Below are 15,025 nucleotides of genomic sequence, written 5' to 3' on the forward strand. Positions count from 1 at the left end.
CCACTCACTCATTAATCCACTCACTCACCCACTCACTCACTCACTCACCCACCCACCCACTCACCCACTCAGTCACCAGCTCACCCACTCACTCACCCACTCACTCACCCACTCACTCACCCACTCACCCACTCACTCACCCACTCATTAATACACTCACTCACCACCTCTCCCACTCACTCACCCACCCACTCACTCACTCACTCACCAGCTCATCCACTCACTCACCAGCTCACCCACTCACGAGCTCACTCACCAGCTCACCCACTCACTCACTCAACCACACACTCACTCACCCACTCACTCATTAATCCACTCACTCACCAGCTCACCCACTCACCCACCCACTCACCCACTCACTCACCAGGTCACCCACTCACTCACCCACTCACTCACCAGCTCACCCACTCACTCACCAGCTCACCCGCTCACTCACCAGCTCACCCACCCACTCACTCACCAGCTCACCCACTCACTCACCAGCTCACCAACCCACTCACTCACCAGCTCACCCACTCACCCACTCACTCACCAGTTCACCCACCCACTCACCAGCTCACCCACCCACTCACCAGCTCACCCACTCACTCACCCACTCACTCACCAGCTCACCCACTCACTCACCAGCCCACCCACCCACTCACCAGCTCACCCAATCACCCACCCACCCACTCACTCACCCACTCACTCACTCACCCACTCACTCACCCACTCACCCACCCACTCACCCACTCACTCACCCACTCATTAATCCACTCACTCACCAGCTCACCCACCCACTCACCATCTGCGTCTGTAATTCTGCTATCTTGGCGCTGTTTTCTTGTGCGGCTTGCATGCCGGCAGAGAGGCTGCTGATCTCTGCCTGGGACTGAGCGGACACATTCCAAATCATCATGACCATCATCACCATCACAATTACCACTGTCATTACTGCCTCCATCATCACCACCATCATCACCATCATCATCACCATCATCATCATCACCATCACCAGCATTATCACCATCATCACCATCATCACCATCATCATCACCACCATCATCACCATCATCACCACCATCATCACCATCATCATCATCACCATCATCATCACCATTATCACCACCATCATCATCACCATCATCACCATCATCATCACCATCATCATCATCATCACCATCATCATCACCATCATCATCACCATCATCACCATCATCATCACCATCATCACCATCATCACCACCATCATCATCACCATCATCACCATCATAACCACCATCATCACCATCATCACCACCATCATCACCATCATCATGACCATCATCATGACCATCATCACCATCATCACCATCACCATCACAATTACCACTGTCATTACTGCCTCCATCATCACCATCATCACCACCATGATCATCATCACCATAATCATCACCATCATCACCATCATCATCACCATCATCACCATCATCACCACCATCATCATCATCACCATCATCATCACCATCATCACCATCATCACCAGCATCATCACCATCATCATCACCATCATCATCACCATCATCACCACCATCATCACCATCATCACCACCATCATCACCATCATCATGACCATCATCACCATCATCACCATCACCATCACAATTACCACTGTCATTACTGCCTCTATCATCACCATCATCACCACCATCATCATCATCACCATCATCATCATCACCATCATCACCATCATCATCACCATCATCACCATCATCACCACCATCATCATCATCACCATCATCATCACCATCATCACCATCATCACCAGCATCATCACCATCATCACCACCAACATCACCATCATCACCATCACCATCATGCTCATCATCACCATCATCACCATCACAATTACCACTGTCATTACTGCCTCCACCATCACCAGGAGGGAGGAGGAGGGAGGAAGGAGGGAGGAGGGAGGAGGAGGGATGACGAGGTCCCTCTCGGTCCCCCTCCACCGGAGTTCTCCCTCGTGCCGCTGCATCGCCACTGCCGACAAGCGAAGACGAAAGATTTACAGAAGGTGGCCTTCGCAAACATCAAGAGGAAGATGCTCTACTCCTACATGGTTCAGTTTCACCAACAGGACACCCTGAGGAGCCACAAGGACCACGCCTGGAGGAAAGACCTGCGACCCTGCGTCTCTCTACTCCTACATGGTCCGGTGTCACCAACAGGACGCCCTGAGGAGCCACAAGGACCACGCCTGGAGGAGAGACCTGCGACCCTGCGTCTCTCTACTCCTACACGGTCCGGTGTGACCAACAGGACACCCTGAGGAGCCACAAGGACCACGCCTGGAGGAGAGCCCTTCGACCCTGCGTCTCTCTACTCCTACATGGTCCGGTGTCACCAACAGGACGCCCTGAGGAGCCACAAGGACCAGGCCTGGAGGAAAGACCTGCTACCCTGCGTCTCTCTACTCCTACATGGTTCAGTTTCACCAACAGGACACCCTGAGGAGCCACAAGGACCACGCCTGGAGGAAAGACCTGCGACCCTGCGTCTCTCTACTCCTACATGGTCCGGTGTCACCAACAGGACGCCCTGAGGAGCCACAAGGACCAGGCCTGGAGGAAAGACCTGCTACCCTGCGTCTCTCTACTCCTACATGGTTCAGTTTCACCAACAGGACACCCTGAGGAGCCACAAGGACCACGCCTGGAGGAAAGACCTGCGACCCTGCGTCTCTCTACTCCTACATGGTCCGGTGTCACCAACAGGACGCCCTGAGGAGCCACAAGGACCAGGCCTGGAGGAAAGACCTGCTACCCTGCGTCTCTCTACTCCTACATGGTTCAGTTTCACCAACAGGACACCCTGAGGAGCCACAAGGACCAGGCCTGGAGGAGAGACCTGCCCTGCGTCTCTCTACTCCTACATGGTGCGGTGTCACCAACAGGACGCCCTGAGGAGCCACAAGGACCAGGCCTGGAGGAAAGACCTGCTACCCTGCGTCTCTCTACTCCTACATGGTTCAGTTTCACCAACAGGACACCCTGAGGAGCCACAAGGACCAGGCCTGGAGGAGAGACCTGCCCTGCGTCTCTCTACTCCTACATGGTGCGGTGTCACCAACAGGACGCCCTGAGGAGCCACAAGGACCAGGCCTGGAGGAAAGACCTGCTGCCCTGCATCTCTCTACTCCTACATGGTCTGGTGTGACCAACAGGACACCCTTAGGAGCCACAAGGACCACGCCTGGAGGAGAGACCTGCTACCCTGCGTCTCTCTACTCCTACATGGTGCGGTGTCACCAACAGGACACCTTGAGGAGCCACAAGGACCAGGCCTGGAGGAAAGACCTGCGACCCTGCGTCTCTCTACTCCTACATGGTCCGGTGTGACCAACAAGACACCCTTAGGAGCCACAAGGACCACGCCTGGAGGAGAGACCTGCTACCCTGCGTCTCTCTACTCCTACATGGTGCGGTGTCACCAACAGGACACCTTGAGGAGCCACAAGGACCAGGCCTGGAGGAAAGACCTGCGACCCTGCGTCTCTCTACTCCTACATGGTCCGGTGTGACCAACAAGACACCCTTAGGAGCCACAAGGACCACGCCTGGAGGAGAGACCTGCTACCCTGCGTCTCTCTACTCCTACATGGTTCAGTTTCACCAACAAGACACCTTGAGGAGCCACAAGGACCAGGCCTGGAGGAAAGCCCTGCTACCCTGCGTCTCTCTACTCCTACATGGTTCAGTTTCACCAACAGGACACCTTGAGGAGCCACAAGGACCAGGCCTGGAGGAGAGACCTGCTACCCTGCGTCTCTCTACTCCTACATGGTGCGGTGTCACCAACACGACACCCTGAGGAGCCACAAAGACCAGGCCTGGAGGAGAGACCTGCTGCCCTGCATTTCTCTACTCCTACATGGTGCAGTGTCACCAACAGGACGCCCTTAGGAGCCACAAGGACCAGGCCTGGAGGAAAGACCTGCTACCCTGCGTCTCTCTACTCCTACACGGTCCGGTGTCACCAACAGGACACCTACTGCCCTGCGTCTCTCCGGAGAGGCCTCGCTGGAGGCAACTCTACTCCAGCCCGACGTACAACCGCATCGGTGACCTCGGCTGGAGCATCGCCCACGGCACCGTCACCGCCAATGCCTCCCTGGCGCGCTTCACCGACACGTCCCCGGAATGCCGGTTCTGCGGTGAAGTGGAGACGGTGACGCACCGATACGTGGAGTGCAGGAGCCTGGACTCGCTGTTCAAGGTCCTTAGAAACATCCTCCTAAGGTTCGATTTAAAGCTTTCGTGACTACAGGGATTCATTCATCTTCTTGGTTATTTCGGTAAAGTCACGTAGAAGGGAAGTATTAAAATAATAAAAATAAAACATAAAATAATTCTCACGACGTTTCGGCCACAACGAAAGCAGCCGTCCTCAGGAGGGAGGGAGGAGTAGGTGGAGGAGGGAGGGAGGAGTAGGTGGAGGAGGGAGGGAGGAGTAGGTGGAGGAGGGAGGGAGGAGGAGGGAGGAGGAGGGAGGAGGGAGGAGGAAGGGAGGAGGAGGAGGGAGGGAGGGGGAGGAGGGAGGAGGAGCAGGAGGGGGATGAAGGAGGGGGGAGGAGGAGGGAGGGAGGAGGGAGGGGGGAGGAAGGGAGGAGGAGGGAGGGAGGTGGGAGGGAGAAGGAGGAGGGGGGAGGAGGAGGGGGAGGAGGAGGGGGGAGGAGGGGAGGGAGGAGGAGGAGGGGGGAGGAGGGAGGAGGAGGAGGGGGAGGAGGGAGGGGGGAGGAGGAGGGAGGGAGGTGGAGGAGGAGGAGGAGGGGGAGGAGAGAGGGAGGATGAGGGAGAGGGAGGAAGAGGGAGGAGGAGGAGGGAGGAGGGGGAGGAGGGGGGAGGAGGAGGGAGGGGAGAGGGGGGAGGAGGGGAGAGGAGGAGGGTGGAGGAGGAGGGGGGAGGAGGAGGAGGGAGGAGGAGGGGAGAGGAGGAGCGGGGAGGAGGGAAGGGGGAGGAGGGGGAGGAGGGGGTAGGAGGAGGGGGGAGGAGGAGGAGGGGGAGGAGGGGGTAGGAGGAGGGGGGAGGGAGGAGGAGGGGGAGGAGGGGGGAGGAGGAGGGAGGGGAGAGGGGGGAGGAGGGGAGAGGAGGAGGGTGGAGGAGGAGGGGGGAGGAGGAGGAGGGGGGAGGAGGAGGGAGGGGAGAGGGGGGAGGAGGGGAGAGGAGGAGCGGGGAGGAGGGAGGGGGGAGGAGGGGGAGGAGGGGGGAGGAGGAGGGGGGAGGGAGGAGGAGGGGGAGGGAGGGAGGAGGAGGAGGGAGGGAGGAGGAGGGGGAGGGAGGAGGGGGGAGGAAGGGAGGGAGGAGGGGGAGGAGGAGGAGGAGGAGGAGGGAGGGAGGTGGGAGGGAGAAGGAGGAGGAGGAGGGGGAGGAGGAGGGGGGAGGGAGGGGGAGGGAGGAGGGGGGAGGAGGGAGGGAGGAGGGAGGGAGGGATGGAGGGAGGAGGGAGGGAGGACCTCCCCGGTTCGTTTCCCGTCGCTCCGTAAAATCCGTTCATGAACTCGGGAGGCCAAACAAAACCCATCTCTAACAAACTACAAATGTACACATTTGTCTACACGGTATACGACGTCGCAAACGCTCGTTACCACATTCACGAGGCACCACCACGGGGGGCTGAGCCGTCTCAAGGGTCGTGGGGGGGGGGGCTGGTTGTGACGATGAGCTCAAGCTAAGGGGGGTCGGTGGGGGAGGCAATAAGCCAAATGTGGTCCCCGTACAAAAAAATTCGGGGTGAGCCACATTTCATCTCAAGATTCAAATCCGAAATAAGGGAGCCGTCCATAAAAGTCAGCCCCCCCCCCCCACTTCTCAAATATAACGTCACAAATCTCTGCCCCCACCCCCCCCCCCCCCCAAAACCATATTTCCATTTTAAAAATAAAACATGCTTCAAATCGCTTTAAGCTATCGTCATTGTGGAGTGCGTATTTAATGTGGCGCTGCACTCTGATGTTGTAGCAGTGTTGTTATAACAATTAGTGTTGTTATAACAATTAGTGTTGTTGTAACAATTCTATATTTTTCTTCTGGTTCTTTCGGTAAAGTCACGTAGAAGGGAAATAATAAAATAATAAAAATAAAACATAATAAAATAATTCTCACGACGTTTCGGCCACAACGCAAGCAGCCGTCCTCAGGTGAAGAAACAGAGCTGTCGGAAAGACAGCGTCCCAATGACTTTCACTTGATTTTTTTTTATAATTTTTATTATTTTATTCGCTTTATTTTAAAAAAATGCATTACACTGGTCAGCAAAAAAAAAATTCTGGCCTGGACTTTTGCAGCTGTTCTAGACTAATTTCAGGGTGCTGATTCCAAATCTGATCTCAGATTTGCTCTGTCACATAATTTCTATGCTATCGGAATACCCCATTTTCATTGATTTTACCCGAAATTAACTCTGTCACTTATGATTGCAAGTTGTTGCGAGTCAGGGACTGCTTTAGTGTTAAAATATGGTGCTGTATTTTTAGGACAGTGTGTTTATAATATCATTTTATGTAGATATCCACATTTATTTAATATTTTTCTTCTGCAGTTTTTATTGAAAATGCAATATTTGATATCTCAAAACCCTGATGTGATAGACAAAAACTGATGCCAGATTTGGAATCACATTAAAACCATTCTTTGGTTCTTTCGGTAAAGTCACGTATAAAGATAAATAATAGCATACTATTATTTAATTTATTATTTTATCTTTACACGTGACTTTACCGAAAGAACCAAAGAATAATTCCTGCAGTCACGAAAGCTCCAAAATTAAGATTTCACATTAAAACCGTCGGAATACCTTAATGCCAGAAAAAGTGTGTTAACCAATGTTATTGTTATTCACTTTATCATTTATTCTTAATTTCTATCCACGTGACTTTACCGAAAGAACCAAAGACTATACATTTCCTGCAGTCACGAAAGTTTTAAGTCAAAGTTTTTAAAATTGAACTGTCGTTTCAACTTCCGCACTAGGAGATAAAAGAGTCTAACCAGTCTGTGAATCATTACCACCCATTTCACCATGGCAGCAGCAGCAGCAGCATCCGTTGCGTTACTTAACTTGTTATTTTACTTCGCTTTCATGGGCTAATAAACACGCACGACCCACACGAAGTGGGAGAAGCAATAACCTCCCGCCCAACTCATCCAGGAGATGTACCTGGCAGTGTCCCGGAATTTCTCGCGAACAGCAAATTTCGCCGATAATATTGGCCTCTGAAAACCTTTTTTTAATTGATTGCCTTAAGTAAATAAATAGATACATAAGCTATTAAATACGTCCAAATTATCTCAGCAATTTTTCCCATCACTTTATCTCTCGTAACTTTATCTCTCATCACTTTATCTCTCATCACTTTATCTCACACCATCACTTTATCTCTCATCACTTTGTCCCAGATGCGATCCGCGGATAACCAAACCCGCGGAGAGACGCGAATAACGAGGGAAACAGCCGTGGCACGGCACCGAACACACGTGACGACGGCAGGGGAGGGGGAGGGGGTGGAGGAGGAGGGGGGGAGGAGGGGGGAGGAGGGGGGGAGGGAGGATGATGGGGGAGGATGAAGAGGGGGAGGAGGAGGAGGGGAGGGGGAGGAGGAGGGAGGATGAGGGGGGGAGGAGGATGAGGGGGGGAGGAGGAGGGGGGAGGAGGAGGAGGGGGGAGGAGGAGGAGGGGGGGGGAGGAGGGGGGAGGAGGAGGAGGGGGGGAGGAGGAGGGGGGAGGAGGAGGAGGGGGGAGGAGGAGGAGGGGGGGGGAGGAGGGGGGAGGAGGAGGAGGGGGGGAGGAGGAGGGGGGAGGAGGAGGAGGGGGGAGGAGGAGGGGGGGGGAGGAGGAGGGGAGGAGGAGGAGGGGGGAGGAGGAGGAGGAGGGGGAGGAGGAGGAGGAGGAGGGGGGGGAAGAGGGGGGAGGAGGAGGAGGGGGGAGGAGGAGGGGGGAGGAGGAGGAGGGGGGGAGGAGGGGGGGAGGAGGAGGAGGGGGGGAGGAGGAGGAGGGGGGGAGGAGGGGGGGATGAGGAGGGGGAGAGGGAGGAGGAGGAGGGGGGGAGGATGAAGAGGGGAAGGGGGGGAAGAGGAGGGGGGGAGGGAGGAGGATGGGGGAGGATGAAGAGGGGGGAGGAGGGGGGGAGCAGGAGGAGGAGGGGGGTAGGAGCAGTGTGTGTGAGGGGGGTGGGTGGGTGGGTGGCGAGTGCGTTGTTTGTTATGGTGACACAAACACAATGTTGGCAGTGTCTGGCCCCCCCGCGCGCAATGCATTATTGATCTCGCGAAGCCCGCCACGTGTCGAGGTTTAAGCGAGACGCGCGCCTCTGCTGCTGCTCCGTGTAATGAGCCTAATGAGTTGACTCCGACAGGCGGCGGTGGTGGTGGCTATCCCCACCCCCCCGTCTCCCTTTCTCTCTCTCCCAACGTCGTCTCTGTCTCTCTCTGTGTCTCTTTTTTAAATCCTTTATATTAAGTTCACTTGCTTGCTTGCTTAGGACCGTGCAAATCTTTCGGTCGTTTTTTAACCCACTTCCCGTGATCCAATCGAGCTGACATTTTGCACACAGACTCGTTGTGCGTGACAATTAATGTTCGTGAAATTCTTTTTCCAAAATTTGACACTGTTTAGGGAAAACTAATTAAATATTTAATTACCAATTGCTTAATACTGGCAGACAATCATCTGACCCATAGGTGGCAGCCATCTCAAGCCAGAGGACGAGAGGACTCTAGCCGCCACGTATATAAAGGATTTATAGTGAAAAACTTTGTTTTTACGGGTTAAATTTTTTCAATTTTTACGATCAGAGGAAACAAGAAGATGCTCGGTGTAGTCGGCACTTTGCTTCGCTCATCATTTCGTTGTTTTTTTCTTCAATGCTTTGCTTTATGTGCCCCGCTCACCCCCCAAGTTTTAAACGAAAGATTTAACAAAAAATTCACGCTCTGTTTTCCTCCTTCTTACCCCTCTCTCTCTCTACTGCCCCACCGGTACTTACGCTGCCAGTGGCTCAAACCCAATGTTCCGCCTTTTGGGGGACATCTTCAGGAAACTGGGGGTACCCTTTTACAACAGCAACAGCTTTGTATATGGGGTGGTGCCTTGCCTGGCTAACAAGCGCCATGACCTCGCCATCTTCGTCTGTGCTCAGGCTAAGATGGCGGTGTACAGAACGAGGAAAAATTAACCCGTAAAAACAAAGTTTTTCACTCTAAATCCTTTATATGCGTGGCGGCTAGAGTCCTCTCGTCCTCTGGCTTGAGATGGCTGCCACCTATGGGTCAGATGATTGTCTGCCACCATTAAGCAATTGGTAATTAAATTTAAAACAATTTTTCCCTAAACAGTGTTAAATTTTGGAAAAAAAATTCACGAACATTAATTGTCTCGCACAACGAGTCTGTGTGGAAAATGTCAGCTCGATTGGATCACGGGAAGTGGGTTAAAAAACGACCGAAAGATTTGCACGGTCGTAGGCAAGCAAGCAAGCGAACTTAATATAAAGATGCTGGAGGGTGACACTGACGGCTGCTCTGTGCTGCTTCCAGTGTTCAGGGGGCTGCTCAAGGCGCGGCTCCGGCTGGAGCACGCCTTGTACCACACACGTGTCGGTGATGTGTCTCTGTCTCTCTCTGTGTCTCTGTCTCTCTCTGTGTCTCTGTCTCTCTCTCTGTGTGTGTCTCTGTCTCTCTGTGTGTCTCTGTCTCTCTCTGTGTGTCTCTGTCTCTCTCTGTGTCTCTGTCTCTCTCTGTGTCTCTGTCTCTCTCTGTGTGTCTCTGTCTCTCTCTGTGTCTCTGTCTCTCTCTGTGTGTCTCTGTCTCTCTCTCTGTGTCTCGCTCTCTCTCTGTGTCTCTGTCTCTCTCTGCTCAAGGCGCGGCTCCGGCTGGAGCACGCCATGTACCACACACGTGTCGGTGATGTGTCTCTGTCTCTCTCTGTGTCTCTGTCTCTCTCTGTGTCTCTGTCTCTCTCTGTGTCTCTGTCTCTCTCTGCTCAAGGCGCGGCTCCGGCTGGAGCACGCCATGTACCACACACATGCCGGTGATGTGCAGCGCGTCTTCTTTGAACGCTGGGGAGCCGGACAAGCCCCTCTCTGCACCAGCGTGGACGTCACCCTCGTGGTGTTCACCTTCTGAAGCGCTCGCTCGTCACCGTGGCGTGCGCGATGACCACCACCACCACCTCCACAACCACCACCACCACCACAACCACCACCACCACCACAACCACCAACACCACCACCACGTGGCTTTTCTTTCGTGTTGTGCGCGGTGCATTTAGTGCCACAGCACGTGGATTTATAGCGATTCTTTGTGTTGCTGGTGACTTTGTGTATTTCATATCGGAATCGCCTCCAGTGCTGTAGATGCTGGTGGCAATAAAAGTTGTTTACAAGTCAAAAAGTCTCTACCCCCTCTCTCCCGACTCTATGTCTCTGTTCCCCCTGTTTTCTATGATTTTTTTTCTGTGTCACTCTCTCTGTGTGTCACTCTCTCTCTGTGTCACTATCTCTGTGTCACTCTCTCTGTCTATCTCTGTCTCTCTCTCTCTCTGTGTCACTCTCTCTGTGTCACTATCTCTGTGTCACTCTCTCTGTCTATCTCTGTCTCTCTCTCTCTGTGTCACTCTCTCTGTCTCTCTCTCTGTCACTCTCTCTGTCACTCTCTCTGTCTCTCTCTGTGTCACTCTCTGTGTCACTCTCTCTGTCACTCTCTCTGTCACTCTCTCTGTCTCTCTCTGTGTGTGTCTCTCTCTTTGTCTCTCTCTGTCACTCTCTCTGTGTCACTCTCTCTGTCTCTCTGTGTCACTCTCTCTCAGTGTCACTCTCTCTGTGTCACTCTCTCTGTGCCACTCTCTCTCTGTCACTCACTCTCTCTCGCTGACAAAGAGGTGCAGGGCTGCGTTACTCGGCGCACCGCTCAAAGAGCCCGGACACTCAATACGGACGGGAGCCGCAGCCTCGGCACCGTGAACAAAGAGAGAGAGTTGGGAGAGACGCTGACCAACACCCACCCACCCCCCACCCACTCCCCGTAGATCATTAACAGACTGTAGGGGCAAGTGCTGTTAGCGAGTAGCACCTGTGAAGGCCGGCACGGCACACGAGGGGGTGGGTGGCCAGCACCACCACGCCCGGCCGCCTTTGTCTCCCCCACCCCCCCTCCCCCCCAGTGACACATCGCCACCACCACCGTTATCACCTCCACCACCATGGCCACTACCGCCACCACCACAGCCACCACCGCCACCTCCACCACCATGGTCACCACCGCCACCACTGCTGCCACCACCACAGCCACCACCGCCACCACAGCCACAACCGCCACCACCACCACAGCCACCACCGCCACCAACTACCACCGCTACCACCGCCTCTACCACCACCACTGTTAACACCACCACCTCCACCACCACAGCCCCTACCACCACAACCACCACTCTTGCCACCACCAACACTACCACCGCCAGCGCCACCACCGCCACCACCGACCCCACCACCACCACCGCCGCCAGTGCCACCACCGCCACCACCGACCCCACCACCACCACCGCCAACACCACCACCGCCACCACCGCCACCACCATCACCACTCCCAAAGCAGCCGCATCTAAGATGACTATCCAAATGAAAGCCATTCAATAGCGCACGCTGATGCGCACGCTGGCTCGAAACCCATGCCGGTGTCGCTGTTAGGTGAGTGGTTACGCGTCGGTACAATGTCTGGCGCTGAGTGAACACAAAAGACAAAGATTCCCCGGATAGCCTCCACCAAGACTGTTGGGGCAAGTGCTTATTAGCGAGCACCTATTAAGGCCCGGAACGGCACACGAGAGGGCGCGTGGCCAGGACTACACCGCAGGTGGTACTCATTTGAGGCTGAGTCACCCTAGGGGAGGCCCAAACCCGGTTTAGATAATCATCACTGATCTTGTCCTTTAAGCGGGAATCGAACCCGGGCTCGCTGGGATCGTAGCGCAGTGCAGCGCTAACCGCTGCGCCACCGCTCCTCGAATCCGACACGCGCAGAAGCTAAAATCAGCTGTCAGCTGGGTCCATTGCTTGGCACAACGCCAACTCTGTACGTGCCTTGAACATCTTGAACTCATCTTCTTGGTTCTTTCGGTAAAGTCACGTAGAAGGGAAGTAATAATAAAAATAAAACATAATAAAACAATTCTCACGACGTTTCGGCCACAACGCAAGCAGCCGTCCTCAGGTGAAAACCAGGTCTGTCGAAGCGACAGCGTCTGAATGAACTCGCAAACTTAATTTTGGAGCTTTCGTGACTGCAGGAATTATTCTTTGGTTCTTTCGGTAAAGTCACGTGTAAAGATAAAATAATAAATTAAATTAAATACTAGCATACGACGTTTCGATTGCAACACAAGCAATCATCATCAGGTATAAATGAAATAGAAACACAAATCTAGTATACTTAGAAATGTAATGTAATACAACAGAGAGTCGGATAACATAACAGTCAACACCCTACCTATACACTACTACACACTACACTATACACTACACTATACACTACACACTACACTATACACTATACACTACACTATACACTACTACAACAGAGAGTCTGATAACATAACAGTCAACACCCTACCTGGTTGATTACATTCTTCCCGAGAATGCTAAATTTGAGAGAGAGATCAAACACAGAACCAGAGACATATAGACAGACATATAAGCAGAGACAGATATCACAGAGGTACATAGAGAGAGACGTACATAGACACACAGAGAATAACAGTCAACATCCCACCTGGTTGATTACGTTCATCCTGAGAATGCTAAACTTGAGAGAGAGATAAAACACAGAACCAGAGACATATAGACAGACATATAAGCAGAGACAGATATCACAGAGCTACATAGAGAGAGAACTCGCCTTTTGCACGTCCAAGGACGGGTGTGTTGCAAGTAAATCTGAAACTTGCAAGCGAAAAGCACAGACCGCTACGTGATGTATTCACTGCATCAGTGCGTGTGCAATTAGTAAGGGCGCGGTGACACAGACATGTTTCATGTAAAGGGTACAATCTTCTTGGTTCTTTCGGTAAAGTCACGTAGAAGGGAAGTCATGAAATCATAAAAATAAAACACATTTCAGACGCTGTCTCCCCGACAGACCTGGTCTTCACCTGAGGACGGCTGCTTGCGTTGTGGCCGAAACGTCGTGAGAATTGTATTTTATTATGTTTTATTTTTATTATTTTATTACTTCCCTTCTACGTGATGACTTTACCTAAAGAACCAAGAATATGAATCCCTGCAGTCACGAAAGATTGAAATCGAAATTTAATCAATTTATTATGTTTTATTTTTATTATTTTATTACTTCCCTTCTACGTGACTTTACCGAAAGAACCAAGAAGATGAATCCCTGCAGTCACGAAAGAAGCTTTACATCGAAATTTAAGGTTGTAATCCCTTGTTCATCGCGACGTCCTTTTGACTTTGATGTCTCAACAGCGTGACGGAGATCACGTGACGTGAGAGTTCTGCCTTTGTAGTGAGGGTTGTCAGTTGACGCCGAGGGGGGGGGAGGAGGCGCCTCGCCCCCCCCATGTGGAGTGACGTCACCTGCTCAATTAATGAAGGGTGGGGGTGTTCATGTGGAGTGACGTCACCTGTTCATGATTATTAATGAGGGGGGAGGGTGTTCCATGTGGAGTGACGTCACCTGCTCATGATTATTAATGAGGGGGGAGGGTGTTCCATGTGGAGTGACGTCACCTGTTCATGATTATTAATGAGGGGGGAGGGTGTTCCATGTGGAGTGACGTCACCTGTTCATGATTATTAATGAGGGGGGAGGGTGTTCCATGAATGAATAAATGGCTAAAATGATGAATGCATGGACGAATGGATGACTAAATCTATTCATAATCAACGATTTTTGGGTTTAGATCGCGTTTATTTATAAATGTGTCGTAACCCTCCACCACCCGACACGGCCAATCAGTAAAAAATGTGTCACGTTGACAAAGACAAATAGTTCACTGCTTTAGAATGGCGAATTGCCCGATGATGCTGATTGCAATTACCAGCGAAACGTCGTACTCAAATTGTAAATGTTGTTGCTTCAACACACCGGTGGGCTAAAGCAGTGAACTATTTGTCTTTGTCAACGTGACACATTTTTACTGATTGGCCGTGTCGGGTGGTGGAGGGTTACGACACATTTATAAATAAACGCGATCTAAACCCAAAAATCGTTGATTATGAATAACATTGGTCGCGAAAGCCTACGTGTTAAACTGACTAAATCTATGACTGATTCGCTGAGTTATTGGTGGAGTTACTGGCTGAATATTCCAATAAAAAGATGACTGAATTGATTTATTGAATCAATCGCTTAAAATGTGAATGAGCAAATCGACTGCATGGCTGACTGAATGAAAGAACGGCTAAAAAAATGATTAAACCAATGTCTGAGTGAGTGAATAACCAATGGCTGAGTGAGTGAATAACCAATGGCTGAGTGAGTGAATAACCAATGGCTGAGTGAGTGAATAACCAATGGCTGAATGAATTATTAAACCAATGTCTGAGTGAGTGAATAACCAATGGCTGAGTGAGTGAATGACCAATGGCTGAGTGAGTGAATAACCAATGGCTGAGTGAGTGAATGACCAATGGCTGAGTGAGTGAATAACAATGGCTGGAGTGAAGTGAATAACCAATGGCTGAGTGAGTGAATAACCAATGGCTGAATGAATTATTAACAATGTCTGAGTGAGTGAATAACCAATGGCTGGTGAGTGAATAACCAATGGCTGAGTGATGTGAATAACCAATGTCTGAGTGAGTGAATAACCAATGTCGAGTGAGTGAATAACCAATGGCTGAGTGAGTGAATAACCAATGGCTGAGTGAGTGAATAACAATGTCTGAGTGAGTGAATAACCACTGGGTGAGTGAGTGAATAACCAATGGTTGAGTGACGTGAATAACCAATGGTTGAGTGAATGAATAACCAATGTATGAGTGAGTGAATAACCA

General features: G+C 51.8%; 1 protein-coding gene across 2 annotated transcripts in view; it reads right to left on the minus strand.

The window, feature by feature from the left end:
• Positions 1–15,025, minus strand: part of LOC133358673 (glutamine-rich protein 2-like) — a 64,684-nt gene that overhangs the window by 36,351 nt on the left and 13,308 nt on the right. For both annotated transcript variants that reach the window (XM_061577090.1, XM_061577089.1), the window contains exon 3: positions 785–871. In XM_061577090.1, the coding sequence (XP_061433074.1) occupies positions 785–871 (87 nt within the window). The remainder of the gene's footprint in view (positions 1–784; positions 872–15,025) is intronic.

The sequence above is a fragment of the Lethenteron reissneri genome, chromosome 63 (genome assembly GCF_015708825.2).
Source record: "Lethenteron reissneri isolate LAM-NWPU_2019-01 chromosome 63, ASM1570882v1, whole genome shotgun sequence".
In the NCBI taxonomy this organism is placed as follows: Eukaryota; Metazoa; Chordata; class Hyperoartia; order Petromyzontiformes; family Petromyzontidae; genus Lethenteron; species Lethenteron reissneri.